General features: G+C 34.9%; 2 protein-coding genes and 4 non-coding genes across 6 annotated transcripts; all 6 read left to right on the forward strand.

Moving 5' to 3' along the window:
• Positions 1 to 644: 644 nt before the first annotated feature.
• On the forward strand, positions 645 to 763 carry LOC135194035 (5S ribosomal RNA). Its single transcript, XR_010309586.1, has one exon. It is a non-coding gene; the product is annotated as a 5S ribosomal RNA (ribosomal RNA).
• A 157-nt stretch (positions 764 to 920) lies between these two features.
• Positions 921 to 1,039, forward strand: LOC135194043 (5S ribosomal RNA). The gene has a single exon (XR_010309594.1). It is a non-coding gene; the product is annotated as a 5S ribosomal RNA (ribosomal RNA).
• Positions 1,040 to 1,198: 159 nt separating this feature from the next.
• Positions 1,199 to 1,317, forward strand: LOC135194036 (5S ribosomal RNA). The gene has a single exon (XR_010309587.1). It is a non-coding gene; the product is annotated as a 5S ribosomal RNA (ribosomal RNA).
• Positions 1,318 to 4,913: 3,596 nt separating this feature from the next.
• Positions 4,914 to 7,948, forward strand: LOC113391765 (glucose dehydrogenase [FAD, quinone]-like). The gene is made up of 4 exons (XM_026627816.2): positions 4,914 to 5,166; positions 5,740 to 5,897; positions 6,344 to 6,458; positions 6,547 to 7,948. Exons 1-4 carry the CDS (start codon positions 4,918 to 4,920, stop codon positions 7,885 to 7,887), a joined length of 1,863 nt encoding a protein of 620 aa, XP_026483601.2. The 5' UTR covers positions 4,914 to 4,917; the 3' UTR covers positions 7,888 to 7,948.
• Positions 7,949 to 11,552: 3,604 nt separating this feature from the next.
• LOC135194038 (5S ribosomal RNA) lies at positions 11,553 to 11,671 on the forward strand. The gene has a single exon (XR_010309589.1). It is a non-coding gene; the product is annotated as a 5S ribosomal RNA (ribosomal RNA).
• A 2,938-nt stretch (positions 11,672 to 14,609) lies between these two features.
• LOC135193985 (glucose dehydrogenase [FAD, quinone]-like) lies at positions 14,610 to 18,997 on the forward strand. The gene is made up of 4 exons (XM_064218701.1): positions 14,610 to 14,859; positions 16,796 to 16,953; positions 17,401 to 17,515; positions 17,604 to 18,997. The coding sequence occupies exons 1-4, from the start codon at positions 14,611 to 14,613 to the stop codon at positions 18,942 to 18,944; spliced, it is 1,863 nt and encodes a 620-aa protein (XP_064074771.1). The 5' UTR covers position 14,610; the 3' UTR covers positions 18,945 to 18,997.
• The last annotated feature ends 1,022 nt before the right edge of the window (positions 18,998 to 20,019 follow it).

Here is a 20,019-nt window from a genome sequence, read left to right on the forward strand (position 1 = left end):
ATGACATATTATTTTCTTAATATGTAATGATTTTAAAAATTGTGAAAATATTAAAAAAATACATATAACACAAAAGTCCCTAAAGATAAATAAATAAAAAATATTTATAAATATTTTGACTTAAATAACGATAAGATTTGCTGTAACGTTTATTAAAACACGTTTTATATGTTTTTCCTGATATCTGATGTTAGCTTACCCAGGTGATCTTCACTTTATTTTGGACTGAGGATATACGCATTATGATCTACGTTGAATTTCCGTATTTTTTACCACCAATTTCGGCTCAACCGCACCTCGACGATATATTGACTCTTAATATATAGCAAAAATAATGTTCAATAGAATAAAAAAATGCTTTCGATCGTTACAATTTCAAGTAATTACTTTCATTTTTGTTGATTTTTCTTTCTTGATTACGTTAAATTATTTAAAACATAACAGGCTAGTGGATGACCGCCTGGGAACACCGCGTGTCGTTGGCCTTTTGCAGTTTTTGCAAAAAAATATTTTTACTACAGTGTACGTATCGCGTCAGCATTTGAACAGAAGCAATTGTAGGTGCAATTAGTTCGTCATTTTTGATATTTTCGACGATTTGGTTAGAGAATATGCAATTGTTTTTACTTTTAGAAATACTAGCAGCCAACGTCCATACCATGTTGAATACACCGGTTCTCGTCCGATCACCGAAGTTAAGCAACATCGGGCGCGTTCAGTACTTGGATGGGTGACCGCCTGGGAACACCGCGTGCCGTTGGCCTTTTGCAGTTTTTGCAAAAAAATATTTTTACTAGTGTACGTATCGCGTCTGCTTTTGAAGAAAAGCAATTGTAGGTTAAAATAGTTTGTCATTTTTGATATTTTCGACGATTTGGTTAGAGAATATGCAATTGTTTATATTTTGAGGAGTGCCTGTAGCCAACGTCCATACCATGTTGAATACACCGGTTCTCGTCCGATCACCGAAGTTAAGCAACATCGGGCGCGTTCAGTACTTGGATGGGTGACCGCCTGGGAACACCGCATGCCGTTGGCCTTTTGCAGTTTTTGCAAAAAAATATTTTTACTACAGTGTACGTATCGCGTCAGCATTTGAACAGAAGCAATTGTAGGTGCAATTAGTTCGTCATTTTTGATATTTTCAACGATTTGGTTAGAGAATATGCAATTGTTTTTATTTTTAGAAATACTAGGAGCCAACGTCCATACCATGTTGAATACACCGGTTCTCGTCCGATCACCGAAGTTAAGCAACATCGGGCGCGTTCAGTACTTGGATGGGTGACCGCCTGGGAACACCGCGTGCCGTTGGCCTTTTGCAGTTTTTGCAAAAAAATATTTTCACTACAGTGTACGTATCGCGTCAGCATTTGAACAGAAGCAATTGTAGGCGCAATTAGTTCGTCATTTTTGATATTTTCGACAATTAGGTTAGAGAATATGCAAATGTTTTTACTTTAAGGACTGCCTGTAGCCAACGTCCGTTGGCGATTTTTGCTTTTAATAATTTTTAGCTTATAATATTTTTTTAATTTTTTAAAGTCTTTGTAATGATATATGACTGTGTCACGTGACTCCTCATAATAAAAATATTGATACAATTATATTGTATTTTTTTAAAAACACCTATCATTCCTTCATATCATCATTCTATATATGTATATGTTTAACTCAAAAGTGCGTGTGACTATGTTATGTTTATCTAAAACTAGTTTTAATTGTTACAATTCTCTCTTACAGTCGAATTTGCGCCTTGTATAGTCTTAGACGATGGGCCGACGTGAAATACTGTCTTGCCTTGCTGAGCACACCGAGCTTTTTTGATGCCAATTTGGCTTTGCCTTCCAATTGACCGCGGAACTGAACGAGACTCGAAACATCGACGCCAAGTATTCCGATACTAGCTGTGGCGGCTAACGGAATGTTCTCGAATCGTGGAGATACGACGAAATAAAGGTGATATCCCAACGAACGAACGATAACAAATTTCCATGTAATTATACAATTACGTTTGAAGAACACGTAAAAAAATTTACATAAGATAAAGGTGACAGTTGATTGTGCATAACCGATACGAAAAGGACCCGCGCGTCTGTCGTTAGCTCCGCCTTCAATTCTGCTCTATCATTTTCCCTCTACAATACTTACGATTTTTTTCTCAACGTAGTAATGGTCCAAATTAGCAAAAGTACACTCATACAAGGTCGCGAGGAGCTCGAAAACTTGGCGTTGACACTTGGTGGGTAGGTATCACCCAATTATCAGACAATCCACAATTTCATTTTTTTTTTTTTATGTTATTGTTAGGTGGACGAGCATATGGGCCACCTGATGGTTAGTGGTCACCACTGCCCATTGACAAAGGCGTAAGAAATATTAACCATTCCTTACATCACCTATGCGCCACCAACCGTGGGAACTAAGATATTATGTCCCTTGTGCCTGTGATTACACTGGCTCACTCACCCTTCTAACCGGAACACAGCAATACAGAGTACTGTTATTTGGCGGTAGAATGTCTGATGAGTGGGTGGTACCTACCCAGATGGGCTTGCACAAAGCTCTACCACCAAGTAAATTCATTAAAAATACACCGCCACCACATGTCTTGCTCACCGCAAGAAGCAATGCAGTTGCAGGGCTGCGGTGCGCAAAAGTTCGCGAACATAATATAAATCCATCATCAATGTAACGGGCGATAAAAAGCACCTAAACGACTTATAGGTAAACTAAAATAGCAGCAATTGTACTAAGTACAAATACACTTAACATATAGTAATAAGCAAATAAGCAAAAAATAAGAGTAAGGAATGAGTACATAAGAGGAAGTTTGAAAGTGGCACCGGTAACCGAGAAGCTATCCGGAAACCGGCTGTCTTGGTATGGGCATGTTATGCGGAGGAATGAGGACCATGTTGTGAGAAAGGTTTTGAAAATGGATGTGGATGGATATAGAGGTAGGGGAAGACCCAAGAAACGATGGATGGATTGTGTGAAAGACGATATGGTTAGAAAGAATGTTACTAGTGAGATGACGTCCGACAGAGAAGTATGGAAGAAGAAGACATGCTGCGCCGACCCCAAGTAGAGTTGGGATAAGGGCAGGAGGATGATGATATAGTAATAAGCAGGGGCGGCCTTAGGGGGTGGCGAACAGGGCGATCGCCCGGGGCCTCGCTGAAATTTAAATAGATTTTTTATTTAAAACTTTTGTTTTTGATCCCTAATTATTTATCAAGGTTATATAATTACAGTAAATTAAAATAAAAGTTAGTTAACTAATTAATTAATTCAGAACATAATTGATAATATCGCGCCTCGAAACACTTAAAGACAGGTTTTTTAATCGCATAATTTCTTTATTTGTGAACTTTGTAATTATTTAAATGTAAAATATTTTAAAAGTACACAAAACTTTATTTATTTGTATAACTGCTCTATAATTGCTCAAACTCTGCACAGGCTATTTCTATAGTTTGCTCAATAGAAAGGCTCACAATATCTTTACATTCTTTAAATTTAATATTTTTAATAATAAGTATTAAAGAACCACCGCGTATAGCTTTATTTCTACTGAACAGACTAGTCACCTGGTGCCCACTAAAGTTAAACATAACCTGATAATTTAGAAGCCGATGTTCAGTTAAACATATTACAGTATAACTTACTCTACTGCCAATTTTGTTTTACTCTCTTTACCATTACTCACCTTTTAAGCACGAGCGTCACTCACTCATACTAATGCTTGCCAAAAATAATTTAACTCTAATTATCATTAGAATACAAATCATTTTGCAACAACACCGACCGTGATTACAGATATTAATAAAAACTAAGTCAGTGAACTGAGTGGTGTTTGGCCGGGTTCGTACTGTCGGTTTAGTGGCTAATTTATAATGCCACAGACCTTAAGATTTTGGGTTCATTTCTAAGAACGTAAGAAGTATTGGCTTTTTTACTTGTAGTCTGGAGTAAAGATGCTGGTACTAACATGAATGTGGCAAATATGTCAGGAAATCTCCAGAATGATTATCTCCCATTGAGTATATTTTTTATTTGATATTATTGCGTCTTTGTTTGAGGACATTCTCGTGCACTATATTCTTGATTGGTTTGTTGGCAAGTATTTTTCTGGTCCAATTACGGGCAAGAGGAAATATCCTTTCGTTACACGATTATTTTTTTCCACAGCAATTTCCTAAATTGTAAAATTGTACTGAACCCACACTGGAAATGGCAAATTATTGTTATCGGAGCCCTTTAATACGTATAATATTTACATGAATATTTTACTGATAAAATGTTATATATATGTACTTGTATTTTTGTACATGTACAGTAGAGATTGGAATTAGTCCAATTATTCGGGTACGGAATACTTTTCTGTTCTCAATCTCTGTTTAACAATTAGAGTTTATTAGAGAAGTTTATTTTATTGGTAACTGTGTCAGATCTAACGGATTATGCAGATATTTGTAGATTTTTGTGTTGGAGTGTTGTAGTATAAATTTTTAGCGTCTTACCGTGAAATACTTTGTCATAATTTGGGTAAAGATGGACTTTACATTAAAAGTTTATAATTTCATTTAAGTTATTCTCTTGTAAGGTATTAAAAAATTAAGGCACTCTAAAATAATAAATACAACAGAAAATTAAAGATAAGATACCATTGTCGTGTTGATTTTAGTGCAACATTTAAGTAAAACTTTTCTGACGCTTTATGGTTCACTTCTGCCGCTTTATCTGAGTTAGTTTGAATTCCATATCGCATGTAAATATGAAAACCCACGTGATTTCTAAGTTAAGGGTACAAAATAATCTTAACTAGAATACGAGAGAATAAAAAATAATTTTAAGGAAATTTCCATTAAAAACAGTTTTAATTAATAATTTTATATGTTTGACAGATATAAAATGATTTGGCAACCCTTAAATCTGACCGAAGTTTGTCCAACGTACACGCCTATAACCGCCTGCTCTTCCTTCGGATATGTTTATTTGAACTTATTAGTGCAATTATATGGAGGTTCCCGAGATGAGAGGCCACATAGAGACTACAGGGAGCCGGAAGACATCAGAGATGAGTACGACTTTATCGTGGTCGGAGCCGGCTCTGCAGGTTGTGTGGTTGCCAACAGGCTATCCGATAACCCCAGCTGGAAGGTGGGTGATTGCATTACGGGAAGTTTTAATACAAATAGCAAAACGAGTACTAATTGTTCTTATAATAAAAATATTTCTAACTATATTATTAATTATATTATATCGACGACCTCAGTGGTCGAGTAGTGTGTACACAGGTTTTCATGGGTATATGAATTATAAACACTTATTAGACTCGTTAAAATACAGTGATACTTACCCGCAATCTTCGGTTAAGAGAATTCTAACCACTGACCCAATTTGATTACTAAATAAAAAATCATTAATAGAAATTTAGGTATAGTAAAAGTTTTAATTAATTGTTCAATACTAAAGGAACTTCAAATGGTTTACAAAAGTCTTTGATTACTCAAATCATAATTAAATAATTACAGTCGTTTTTAGAGTTAGGTAATAATATTTCAATCGAACCAAACCAAACTAACAACATTCGAGTAATCCTTCCTCTAGCGTGTGAAATCATCATGTCTATGTCTTCGGTCGAGGCCAACATATCACTTGGGTATTTACTTTAAGGTAATAAAGGTAAAAGGTGCTTAAGGTTAATCCTATCTCAGAATAAAACTTTTCCAGGTGCTTCTTTTGGAGGCAGGTCCAGAACAACCAGATGTGACTTTAGTCCCAGGCCTATCAACTGCTCTGATTGGATCCAACATAGACTGGGCTTACACGACAGAGCCTAATGAAAAGAGCTGTGTCGCTCGTCCAGGGGGAAGATGTCCTTGGCCAAGGTATTGGAAATATAAGGCAGCAGCTGCTGTATGTATTTTAATTCTGTATGTAGTGGTTAGAAAACACAAATTGTAATGAATTGAATAAAAAAACAAAGTCGACGCTGGAATTTTTCGAAAAACATGCATCGATACTTGACAAGTACAAATCAGATAAAGGGCCTTCTGTAGCAGAAAATGAGTTTAATTCGATAAGCTAAAATGTATCATATCAAAACAAATGATTCAATATAGGCAAAACCTCAATTTATTAATACTAGTATTTAAACCTGATAATTCCTGAAGTAAGGCTATGAACAGACTTAGTGGTATTTTGTCGAGATCGAATTAGTTATCACGTCAACTTATAATGGATGCATGTATTCGTGAATACAAAGAAGTCTGATAAGTCTAAACCAATGTATCTCTAACAGCTATGATCTAATTCTATCAAACGATAATTTTAGAGGTAAGGTGATGGGAGGTTCCAGCTCAATCAACTCAATGGCATACATCAGAGGGAATAGAGCTGATTATGATGGTTGGGCCGCACTTGGCAACGAAGGTTGGAGTTACAAAGATGTAAGTACATATAACAATAAACAAGTTTTCCATAGCACAGAAGAATTTTTAATTGAATGGAAATAAATTCTTATTTTTATTTGAAAAGGTACTACCGTTCTTCAAAAAATCGGAAAGAAATGTAAACATAGAGGCTTTAAACAGCGTCTACCACGGCGTCACGGGAGAGCAGTACGTGTCGAGATACCCTTACATAGATAAACCTTCGTTGATGCTAACCGACGCTTTCAACGAAAGGGGCCTCCCTCTGACCGATTTCAACGGAGCGCAACAGTTGGGCACTATGCAGGCCCAGGCGTTTTCTCTTTCGGGTGAAAGAGTTTCAACGAACACAGCCTTCATACAACCCATCAGATATAAAAGAAAAAATTTAACCGTAAAACCGAATTCCGAAGTCCTGAAAATACTTATCGATGAAAACAAAAGGGCATATGGAATAATTTATAACGAAAATGGAAATATTTTGACTGCATTTGCTAAAAAAGAAGTGATAGTCAGCGCAGGATCGATTAATTCACCAAAGTTACTGATGTTGTCTGGCATCGGGCCAAGAGATCACTTAGAAAAAATAGGAATACCCGTCGTACAAGATTTAGCCGTTGGAGAAAATTTACATGATCATGTTTCTTTTGACGGTATAATTGTAGCTTTATCTAATAAAACAGCAACAACAGTCAGCGAGGAGGAAGTATTAGAAGCAGTTCAAGATTACGCTGCAATGAAAATCAAACGTGGTCCTTTATCTGGCAATGGCCCGGTTAACTCCATAGCGTTTATTAAAACCGATCCAGATTTAATCGCGCCAGATGTACAATTTCAAGTAAACTACATTCCAAATTGGAGAGAATTTCTTGAAGATCCGATAACAGGCGCATCAGTTTCAATTTTCCCAACAGGATTCTACGATGCTGTTTTACCGAAAACAATGAATTTAGTGCCTAAAAGTAGAGGCGCACTGTTATTGAACGAATCGAATCCGAACGGTCCACCTATACTTTACGCGAATTACTTCAGCGATGAAAGCGACTTAATACCTTTATTAAAAAGCGTCAGATTTCTCTTATCTTTAGAAGATACGGAAGCATTTAGATCGAACGGTGCATATTTCGTTCGGGAGCCATTACCGGCTTGTAGAGATCATGTCTGGGGCACGGACGACTACTACATATGCTTAGCTAGGTCATACACATCGACCAGTTACCATCCAGTGGGAACTTGCAAGATGGGTCCGGCGTGGGATGAAAAGGCAGTTTTAGATAATCAATTAAGAGTGTACGGCGTTTGTGGATTGAGAGTTATCGATGCGTCTATTATGCCGTTTGTCAATCGAGGAAACACGAACGCTCCAGCGTTAATGATCGGAGAAAGAGGTGTGGATTTCGTTATGAAGTACTGGCGTGAACACAATGAACCTTATTGTTCCTACTGATTATATTTAACGTAACGTACGTTCACGTTTATTTAGCCAAATAATCCCATGTAATGTATTATTAGAAATAATATTCAAATTACATATATTTTTTAATTTATTCAATGTTTTATTTACACGAACGGCCATTTTTAAAACCAGTCAATCTGTTTGGCTGTCTTATTACCTAATGTAGATAAAAAAGTTTCTTTTCATGATATATGAGCATATTTTGATTTTATTTAGGGCTTCGTCCAATCCCGTCGGGGTAGGTACACATATTCTACCGCCAAATCACAATATTCAGTAGTTTGAAGGGTGAGTGAGCAATTCAGTAATTTGAATTAAATACATTGTGCATTTAATGTAGATCAATATGGCCCTTTACAGCATGTAATTTAAATGAATAGTTTCGAAGATATTACAGATTTAAACTAACTACTGAAAAACTGAACGTTGTAAGACATTATTAAGTATCAGCGTTGCACCCGTGCGAAGCCGGGCGGGTCGCTAATTTTATAATTATGTTTTTAAATAATTGAAATAAACGTGAAACGCGCGACTCAAACGAGATAACTACAAATGATGCGTGATAATTTAATAAAAACCCTTAAATTATTTCTTAACAACAGTTTACAATCAGCGATGATATCGAGCAACATACAACCATGTGTGTGAACTTAGCAGATCATTGTCCAGCAGATCAAAATTTAATGGGAGTTCTGTTAGCATGCAGAAGAGTTCTATAGTTCCTGATAGTTCTTAGAAATAGTTCTGGCGTTTTTACCTAAAAAAAAGTTAATCGACGAAATGATCTGCTAACTTCCCGTAGCAGATCATATCACAGCAGATCAAAAATAAATAGGATATCTTAGGACATACAGCTCAATTCTACAGTTCCTGATACTTTTTAGAAATAGTTCCGGCATTTTTAGGGAGAAAAACATCGAAAAATAAAAAAATAGTAGCAACACAAAAAGTCGAGAAAAACCGTTTTAATCGTTTGAAAACATTTTTAAAAGCAGGAACTCTTTTGTTTCTGATAGATAATTGTGATAAATATCATTTAAAACTTGTTATGAGTTCAAAACAAATATTTTTCTGCCAGCAGATCATGGTAGAGCTGTTAAATAAATGGAATTATCACTACCAAAGGCTAGAACTCTCTCAATTATCACATATTGGTAACAGATATGTAACAAAAAACTCGTTTCGAGTCAAGGCATTGTATTTCAGAGTCAGCAAATCATGGTAGAGCTGTTGAAAAGTCAATTTCTTTCTTTTTATATTCTATCTATTCTAATTTTGATCATGCCCGATGGCTAGAACTCTTTAATTCCTGACACATCGGCACCTGAACTGCAACATACAACTGGTTCCGAGTCCAGAACTCGCATTTAAGTGCCAGCAGTACCCCTAGTACGAGTTTCAATACTTCATGCGTTAATAACGTATCGACTTCTCGAAAACGTTTACGAAGTATTTGTATTCGGTAGTATGAGTTTGTCATTACTCGATTGCGTTAAAACCATGATAACCGTCGAGCTACTCGAAATAGACTACACCACAATTTATGAATTTATATTTCCATCTCACTTACACGCGCAAAAAAAGGTGAGAAAAATGTATTCGGCCATATTTATTGTATTTGACATCTGTCGCAAAGTGTTGTCTCTAAAATTTTGAAGGTTATATTATCTTATTTTACAATGTTTATTTTATTAAAAGAAATGAAAAATGTGAATGTATTAATTTCTAAGTGTTTTAGTAGTGGTGAAAAAAGAAGAAATTACATTGAAACATGATTGGCTTAAAGATTAATTTGTCGGAGTTTGCAATTACTATAAAATTCATCAAGAGGTATGTAAACATAAATTTATTATTACGCTTAATATACAATACGATCCGTAATAATTGTAAGGACCGTAAATTTAGTTTAGAAACGTTTTAAAAACTTATCAACAGTGTACCTATATTGTTTTAATATAGAGGAATTTGAGTTAAACTGTAACTAACCTAACCTACAAGTATTGTAAATTTAATTTCCTTACAATTTTACGTTGATATACTTATACATATTTAAATTGTTGTTCTAATTTGTTTATAAAGTTTAATTCGAAACTAAGTGGCTTACTTCGCGTTTAATTGTGATGTGTCTTGTGTGTTAATTTAAGCAAACATACATAGATTAATTTTATAGATAATATGCTCTTTTTTTGTGTGAAAAATTCCATAATAAATCAAACTTACCCAATTCAAACTTATGTTTAAATGATTATGTTGTATTGATAATACCCAAATGATGTTTGCGTTTCAGTATATCATAATAATATGCATATCTAATTATCATTATATATATAGACTTAATATTTCTATTATTAGATTATAATTATTCTATGATCATGATTATTTTATATGTTTGTGAATGTTTTAATAAAAAATATTGTTTGTGATTACAGTTCCAAAGAAGAAATACAAACCTAGACACTACTACAAATACATCCATGCTGCATTTTCCAGTGTGACTCTACGTCTATAACTTCAAGAACCTTTGTAAAAATATAGTTTAATATATTTAAAACAAATAATAATTATTTCATAACTTGTGTTTTATTTTTCCTAAAATATAATTGTATGTACTACATATGTACATAAAAATTTTATTTCAATTAAACAATGAAGAGTTAATAGTTTTAATTGTCTGTTTTAATATACCCAATTATTGAAAAAGTATAAATAATAGTGAATAGTATTTATATATATGTATGTATAGATGTTTCTTATATAATGATGCAAAATTTTTAAATCATTCTTAATTCAATTTCATTTTATAAAATCACAGGAACCATATATTCAATAAAGAGACAAATCCATTTTTTAGTATATTTATTGTTTGAATGAAATAAATGGGAAATTATGTAGAAATGTAGATTGCAGTTCAATGCATGGTCACTTGTCTTTTGGATGTTGTCTGCACCAAATCATCATTAATAGCGTATCTGCTCCAAATAAAAAATTTCACATATAATACACCCACAACATCTCGTCACAGTTACAAGTATTTTAAAACGTTATTTTTTGAACTACAAGAACTGTTTCCCATCACTAGCCCGTCTGTCAAAGAGATCAAGCTAACTTGTACAGTGTATAAATATTTTGACTTAAATAACGATAAGATTTGCTGTAACGTTTATTAAAACACGTTTTATCTGTTTTTCCTGATATCTGATGTTAGCTTACCCAGGTGATCTTCACTTTATTTTGGACTGAGGATATACGCATTATGATCTACGTTGAATTCCCGTATTATTTACCACCAATTTCGGCTCAACCGCACCTCGACGATATATTGACTCTTAATATATAGCAAAAATAATGTTCAATAAAATAAAAAATATGCTTTCGATCGTTAAAATTTCAAGTAATTACTTTCATTTTTGTTTATTTTTCTTTGTTGATTGCGTTAAATTATTTAAAACATAACATGCTAGTGGATGACTGCCTGGGAATACCGCGTATTGTTGGCCTTTTGCAGTTTTTGCAAAAAAATATTTTTACTACAGTGTACGTATCGCGTCAGCATTTGAACAGAAGCAATTGTAGGCGCAATTAGTTCGTCATTTTTGATATTTTCGACAATTAGGTTAGAGAATATGCAATTGTTTTTACTTTTAGAAATACTAGGAGCCAACGTCCATACCATGTTGAATACACCGGTTCTCGTCCGATCACCGAAGTTAAGCAACATCGGGCGCGTTCAGTACTTGGATGGGTGACCGCCTGGGAACACCGCGTGCCGTTGGCCTTTTGCAGTTTTTGCAAAAAAATATTTTTACTACAGTGTACGTATCGCGTCAGCATTTGAACAGAAGCAATTGTACGTGAAATTATTTCGTCATTTTTGATATTTTCGACAATTAGGTTAGAGAATATGCAAATGTTTTTACTTTAAGGACTGCCTGTAGCCAACGTCCGTTGGCGATTTTTGCTTTTAATAATTTTTAGCTTATAATATTTTTTTAATTTTTTAAAGTCTTTGTAATGATATATGACTGTGTCATATGACTCCTCATAATAAAAATATTGATACAATTATATTGTATTTTTTTAAAAACACCTATCATTCCTTCATATCATCATTCTATATATGTATATGTTTAACTCAAAAGTGCGTGTGACTATGTTATGTTTATCTAAAACTAGTTTTAATTGTTACAATTCTCTCTTACAGTCGAATTTGCGCCTTGTATAGTCTTAGACGATGGGCCGACGTGAAATACTGTCTTGCCTTGCTGAGCACACCGAGCTTTTTTGATGCCAATTTGGCTTTGCCTTCCAATTGACCGCGGAACTGAACGAGACTCGAAACATCGACGCCAAGTATTCCGATACTAGCTGTGGCGGCTAACGGAATGTTCTCGAATCGTGGAGATACGACGAAATAAAGGTGATATCCCAACGAACGAACGATAACAAATTTCCATGTAATTATACAATTACGTTTGAAGAACACGTAAAAAATTTACATAAGATAAAGGTGACAGTTGATTGTGCATAACCGATACGAAAAGGACCCGCGCGTCTGTCGTTAGCTACGCCTTCAATTCTGCTCTATCATTTTCCCTCTACAATACTTACGATTTTTTTCTCAACGTAGTAATGGTCCAAATTAGCAAAAGTACACTCATACAAGGTCGCGAGGAGCTCGAAAACTTGGCGTTGACACTTGGTGGGTAGGTATCACCCAATTATCAGACAATCCACAATTTCATTAAAAATACACCGCCACCACATGTCTTGCTCACCGCAAGAAGCAATGCAGTTGCAGGGCTGCGGTGCGCAAAAGTTCGCGAACATAATATAAATCCATCATCAATGTAACGGGCGATAAAAAGCACCTAAACGACTTATAGGTAAACTAAAATAGCAGCAATTGTACTAAGTACAAATACACTTAACATATAGTAATAAGCAAATAAGCAAAAAATAAGAGTAAGGAATGAGTACATAAGAGGAAGTTTGAAAGTGGCACCGGTAACCGAGAAGACCAACCGTGATTACAGATATTAATAAAAACTAAGTCAGTGAACTGAGTGGTGTTTAGCCGGGTTCGAAACCCCCCCCCCCCCCCCCTAATCTTTAGTTTCTATCTACTTTTTTATTCAATTTGCCATCTTGGTTCGCGATTATTAATAACGACCTTATTAAGATACAAACATTTTTTTTTATCTAGTTTACATAGTTTAACTCAACCTTCGCATAGGCAACCATGTTTACCTTATATACAGCCCCAGATTATATTTCTAGGCCATATAGGGGTCCCGTTACATATGAGAAAAATGAGTCAAATTAAATTGTTTTATTACGAAAATTCAATTCTAAAGGACTCTACGTGGCTCAATTTAGTACCACTTACAGAAATAAATTTGAACGCTGATTAAAGTCAGATTAACAACTTTATCTCTTAAACTGAAGGCTCATTGGTAGCCCATTGCGTCATCGGTGCCACCGATCAATGATTAGATTTGTTAATTTGATTAGTATTTCAGACATTTCATAATTGAGACGGTGTGTTGATGCGTTACGTGATATTATCTTGTATTATGCATAGATCAATATTATTTCTTATTTAACTGTACTGTCGGTTTAGTGGCTAATTTATAATGCCACAGACCTTAAGATTTTGGGTTCATTTCTAAGAACGTAAGAAGTATTGGCTTTTTTACTTGCAGTCTGGAATAAAGATGCTGGTAGTAACATGAATGTGGCAAATATGTCAGGAAATCTCCAGAGTGATTATCTCCCATTGAGTATATTTTTTATTTGATATTATTGCGTCTTTGTTTGAGGACATTCTCGTGCACTATATTCTTGATTGGTTTGTTGGCAAGTATTTTTCTGGTCCAATTACGAGCAAGAGGAAATATCCTTTCGTTACACGATTATTTTTTTCCACAACAATTTCCTAAATTGTAAATTTGTACTGAACCCACACTGGAAATGGCAAATTATTGTTATCGGAGCCCTTGAGTGAAGTTCCTTCGTGTATGTTTATATATCCTGTATAGTCTTCGAATATACGCCGTTACAACCGTACGTATAATATTTACATTAATATTTTACTGATAAAATGTTATATATGTGTACTTGTATTTTTGTACATGTACAGTAGAGATTGGAATTAGTCCAATTATTCGGGTACGGAATACTTTTCTGTTCTCAATCTCTGTTTAACAATTAGAGTTTATTAGAGAAGTATCTTTTATTGGTAACTGTGTCAGATCTAACGGATTATGCAGATATTTGTAGATTTTTGTGTTGGAGTGTTGTAGTATAAATTTTTAGCGTCTTACCGTGAAATACTTTGTCATAATTTGGGTAAAGATGGACTTTACATTAAAAGTTTATAATTTCATTTAAGTTATTCTCTTGTAAGGTATTAAAAAATTAAGGCACTCTAAAATAATAAATACAACAGAAAATTAAAGATAAGATACCATTGTCGTGTTGATTTTAGTGCAACATTTAAGTAAAACTTTTCTGACGCTTTATGGTTCACTTCTGCCGCTTTATCTGAGTTAGTTTGAATTCCATATCGCATGTAAATATGAAAACCCACGTGATTTCTAAGTTAAGGGTACAAAATAATCTTAACTAGAATACGAGAGAATAAAAAATAATTTTAAGGAAATTTCCATTAAAAACAGTTTTAATTAATAATTTTATATGTTTGACAGATATAAAATGATTTGGCAACCCTTAAATCTGACCGAAGTTTGTCCAACGTACACGCCTATAACCGCCTGCTCTTCCTTCGGATATGTTTATTTGAACTTATTAGTGCAATTATATGGAGGTTCCCGAGATGAGAGGCCACATAGAGACTACAGGGAGCCGGAAGACATCAGAGATGAGTACGACTTTATCGTGGTCGGAGCCGGCTCTGCAGGTTGTGTGGTTGCCAACAGGCTATCCGATAACCCCAGCTGGAAGGTGGGTGATTGCATTACGGGAAGTTTTAATACAAATAGCAAAACGAGTACTAATTGTTCTTATAATAAAAATATTTCTAACTATATTATTAATTATATTATATCGACGACCTCCGTGGTCGAGTAGTGTGTACACAGGTTTTCATGGGTACGCCACTGCGAGATCCCGGGTTCGATTCCCGGCCGAGTCAATGTAGAAAAAGTTCATTAGTTTTCTATGTTGTCTTGGGTCTGGGTGTTTGTGGTACCGTCGTTACTTCTGATTTTCCATAACACAAGTGCATTAGCTACTTACATTTGGATCAGGGTAATGTATGTGATGTTCTCCAATATTTATTTATTTATAAAAAAAAAATAATCTTATGTTAAAAAAGCAATCATTGTTGAAGCTTCTATTATAACATAATATTGGAAAATACCACAGATTTAGAGTATGTTCATTAGATTGTTATTTCTCGGTAGAATCTACGTGCCGTTCATGGATTAGTATTCAATTTTGTAACATGACATGACATTAACGTTTTAATTAAGTAAAATGAAGTAATCATGACGGTAATATAAGGCCTTCCCTATTTCCACCGCGCTCTCCTAATAAAGGTTCGGTGGATATACTATAAACAAGAGTAACGATAATAGACACTTAATATATTCATGAAACTTAAAACTTCTTTCTTTATTTGAGTATATACGTGAAATCGCTTCACTTGAGTTACCTATCTTTTGAGTTATCTATCTTTTCGGAAAAATTCACTGGAAATTCTTAAAAAACATACGTATTAACCTTCATCATATATGATATTACGTCTTTCTCTCTAAAATAATTAACATCAATTAGAAGTATTAGAAAATACCCTCTATATTTGTTATTATTGGTTGTATTCCCTTAGCAATGTCTTACAACTTAAACATTTACATTGGAATAATAAGTCGCAAAATATTAGGAGAGGCTTCGACTAGTATTAAATACAGAATATCTTTTTAACGGTTTATTAACGGAATCGATACGCACAAATCGCGATGTCGCCAAATAGACGAGTGCAGTGCGAGACGTGCTGAATGCATTCATGACACTACTCCGCAAGTACAGGGCATAGCGGGTTTAGGTTCCAAGCGCGGCATATTTATCGGTAACGTAAAGCCGTGCATTGTCAAGAACTTATATACACATCATGAAATAAAAATATGAAATGGTTGTAAAAATTTGTCAAAATCTGTAATTGATATTTAAGATAATGAAAATATAGTATCACGTTATTCGAAATGTGCAGGTTTCCTCATGAAATGTTTCTTCACCGGCTTTCAGGATATGAATTATAAACACTTATAAGACTCATTAAAATACAGTGATACTTACCCGCAATCTTCGGTTAAGAGAATTCTAACCACTGACCCAAATTGATTACTAAATAAAAAATAATTAATAGATATTTAGGTATAGTAAAAGTTTTAATTAATTGTTCAATACTAAAGGAACTTCAAATGGTTTACAAAAGTCTTTGATTACTCAAATCATAATTAAATAATTACAATCGTTTTTAGAGTTACGTAATAAAATTTCAATCGAACCAAACCAAACTAACAACATTCGAGTAATCCTTCCTCTAGCGTGTGAAATCATCATTAATTATTTCATTATACACTAATATTTATACAGAACTAGCCGAATATGTGGCTTTACCCGCGGGAAATTTATAAAACTTTACTTATAGCACACAAACTCTAAGTTCGATTAAAAAGTTGAAAAGACCGCGCTTGAGATAGACTTTCTAACGACATCTCCGCCAGTAATAAGCATAATGAAAATGAAGTAGGTAAAAGTTGCTTGAACCTACGATGGTTATGTCTTCGGTCGAGGCCAACATATCACTTGGGTATTTACTTTAAGGTACTAAAGAGGTGCTTAAGGTTAATCCTATCTCAGAATAAAACTTTTCCAGGTGCTTCTATTGGAGGCAGGTCCAGAACAACCAGATGTGACTTTAGTCCCAGGCCTATCAACTGCTCTGCTTGGATCCAACATAGACTGGGCTTACACGACAGAGCCTAATGGAAAGAGCTGTCTGGCTCATCCAGGGGGAAGATGTCCTTGGCCAAGGTATTGGAAATATAAGACAGCAGCTGCTGTATGTATTTTAATTCTGTATGTAGTGGTTAGAAAACACAAATTGTAATGAATTGAATAAAAAAAACAAAGTCGACGCTGGAATTTTTCGAAAAACATGCATCGATACTTGACAAGTACAAATCAGATAAAGGGCCTTCTGTAGCAGAAAATGAGTTTAATTCGATAAGCTAAAATGTATCATATCAAAACAAATGATTCAATATAGGCAAAACCTCAATTTATTAATACTAGTATTTAAACCTGATAATTCCTGAAGTAAGGCTATGAACAGACTTAGTGGTATTTTGTCGAGATCGAAATAGTTATCACGTCAACTTATAATGGATGCATGTATTCGTGAATACAAAGAAGTCTGATAAGTCTAAACCAATGTATCTCTAACAGCTATGATCTAATTCTATCAAACGATAATTTTAGAGGTAAGGTGATGGGAGGTTCCAGCTCAATCAACTCAATGGCATACATCAGAGGGAATAGAGCTGATTATGATGGTTGGGCCGCACTTGGCAACGAAGGTTGGAGTTACAGAGATGTAAGTACATATAACAATAAACAAGTTTTCCATAGCACAGAAGATTTTTTAATTGAATGGAAATAAATTCTTATTTTTATTTGAAAAGGTACTACCGTTCTTCAAAAAATCGGAAAGAAATGTAAACATAGAGGCTTTGAACAGCGTCTACCATGGCGTCACGGGAGAGCAGTACGTGTCGAGATACCCTTACATAGATAAACCTTCGTTGATGCTAACCGACGCTTTCAACGAAAGGGGCCTCCCTCTGACCGATTTCAACGGAGCGCAACAGTTGGGCACTATGCAGGCCCAGGCGTTTTCTCTTTCGGGTGAAAGAGTTTCAACGAACACAGCTTTCATACAACCCATCAGATATAAAAGAAAAAATTTAACCGTAAAACCGAATTCCGAAGCCCTGAAAATACTTATCGATGAAAACAAAAGGGCATATGGAATAATTTATAACGAAAATGGAAATATTTTGACTGCATTTGCTAAAAAAGAAGTGATAGTCAGCGCAGGATCGATTAATTCACCAAAGTTACTGATGTTGTCTGGCATCGGGCCAAGAGATCACTTAGAAAAAATAGGAATACCCGTCGTACAAGATTTAGCCGTTGGAGAAAATTTACATGATCATGTAACTTTTAACGGTGTAATTGTAGCTTTATCTAATAAAACAGCAACAACAGTCAGCGAGGAGGAAGTATTAGAAGCAGTTCAAGATTACGCTGCAATGAAAATCAAACGTGGTCCTTTATCTGGCAATGGCCCGGTTAACTCCATAGCGTTTATTAAAACCGATCCAGATTTAATCGCGCCAGATGTACAATTTCAAGTAGACCACGTTCCAAATTGGAGAGAATTTCTTGAAGATCCGATAACAGGCGAATCAGTTTCAATTTTCCCAACAGGATTCTACGATGCTGTTTTACCGAGAACAATGAATATAGTGCCTAAAAGTAGAGGCGCACTGTTATTGAACGAATCGAATCCGAACGGTCCACCTATACTTTACGCGAATTACTTCAGCGATGAAAGCGACTTAATACCTTTATTAAAAGGCGTCAGATTTCTCTTATCTTTAGAAGATACAGAAGCATTTAGATCGAACGGTGCATATTTTGTTCGGGAGCCACTACCGGCTTGTAGAGATCATGTCTGGGGCACGGACGACTACTACATATGCTTAGCTAGGTCATACACATCGACCAGTTACCATCCAGTGGGAACTTGCAAGATGGGTCCGGCGTGGGATGAAAAGGCAGTTTTAGATAATCAATTAAGAGTGTACGGCGTTTGTGGATTGAGAGTTATCGATGCGTCTATTATGCCGTTTGTCAATCGAGGAAACACGAACGCTCCAGCGTTAATGATCGGAGAAAGAGGTGTGGATTTCGTTATGAAGTACTGGCGTGAACACAATGAACCTTATTGTTCCTACTGATTATATTTAACGTAACGTACGTTCACGTTTATTTAGCCAAATAATCCCATGTAATGTATTATTAGAAATAATATTCAAATTACATATATTTTTTAATTTATTCAATGTTTTATTTACACGAACGGCCATTTTTAAAACCAGTCAATCTGTTTGGCGGTCTTATTACCTAATGTAGATAAAAAAGTTTCTTTCATGATATATGAGCATATTTTGATTTTATTTAGGGCTTCGTCCAATCCCGTCGGGGTAGGTACACATATTCTACCGCCAAATCACAATATTCAGTAGTTTGAAGGGTTCTAGCCTTTGGTAGTGATAATTATAATTTTAAACCATTGATTTATATTTTTCCATTAATTTAACAGCTCTACCATGATCTGCTGGCAGAAAAATATTTGTTTTGAACTCATAACAAGTTTTAAATGATATTTATCACAATTATCTATCAGAAACAAAAGAGTTCCTGCTTTTAAAAATGTTTTCAAACGATTAAAACGGTTTTTCTCGACTTTTTGTGTTCCTACTATTTTTTTTATTTTTCGATGTTTTTCTCCCTAAAAATGCCGGAACTATTTCTAAAAAGTATCAGGAACTGTAGAATTGAGCTGTATGCCCTAAGATATCCTATTTATTTTTGATCTGCTGTGATATGATCTGCTACGGGAAGTTAGCAGATCATTTCGTCGATTAAATTTATTTTAAGGTACATTGTGATTGGCTCAAATATTGCTGCACAGAAAAATAAAAAGTCTGTACTTAGTCGTGTGTGTATGTGTTTTATAAAATTATATTATTTTATACATAACATAAAACATAATCAGCCTGTAAATTTCCCACTGCTGGGCTAAGGCCTCCTCTCCCGTTGAGGAGAAGGTATGGAGCATATTCCACCACGCTGCTCCAATGCGGGTTGGTGGAATACACATGTGGCAGAATTTCGTTGAAATTAGGCACATGTAGGTTTCCTCACGATGTTTTCCTTCACCGCCGAGCACGAGATGAATTATAAACACAAATTAAGCACATGAAAATTCAGTGGTGCCTGCCTGGGTTTGAACCCGAAATCATCGGTTAA

This window comes from Vanessa tameamea, chromosome 23 (genome assembly GCF_037043105.1).
Source record: "Vanessa tameamea isolate UH-Manoa-2023 chromosome 23, ilVanTame1 primary haplotype, whole genome shotgun sequence".
Taxonomy (NCBI): Eukaryota; Metazoa; Arthropoda; class Insecta; order Lepidoptera; family Nymphalidae; genus Vanessa; species Vanessa tameamea.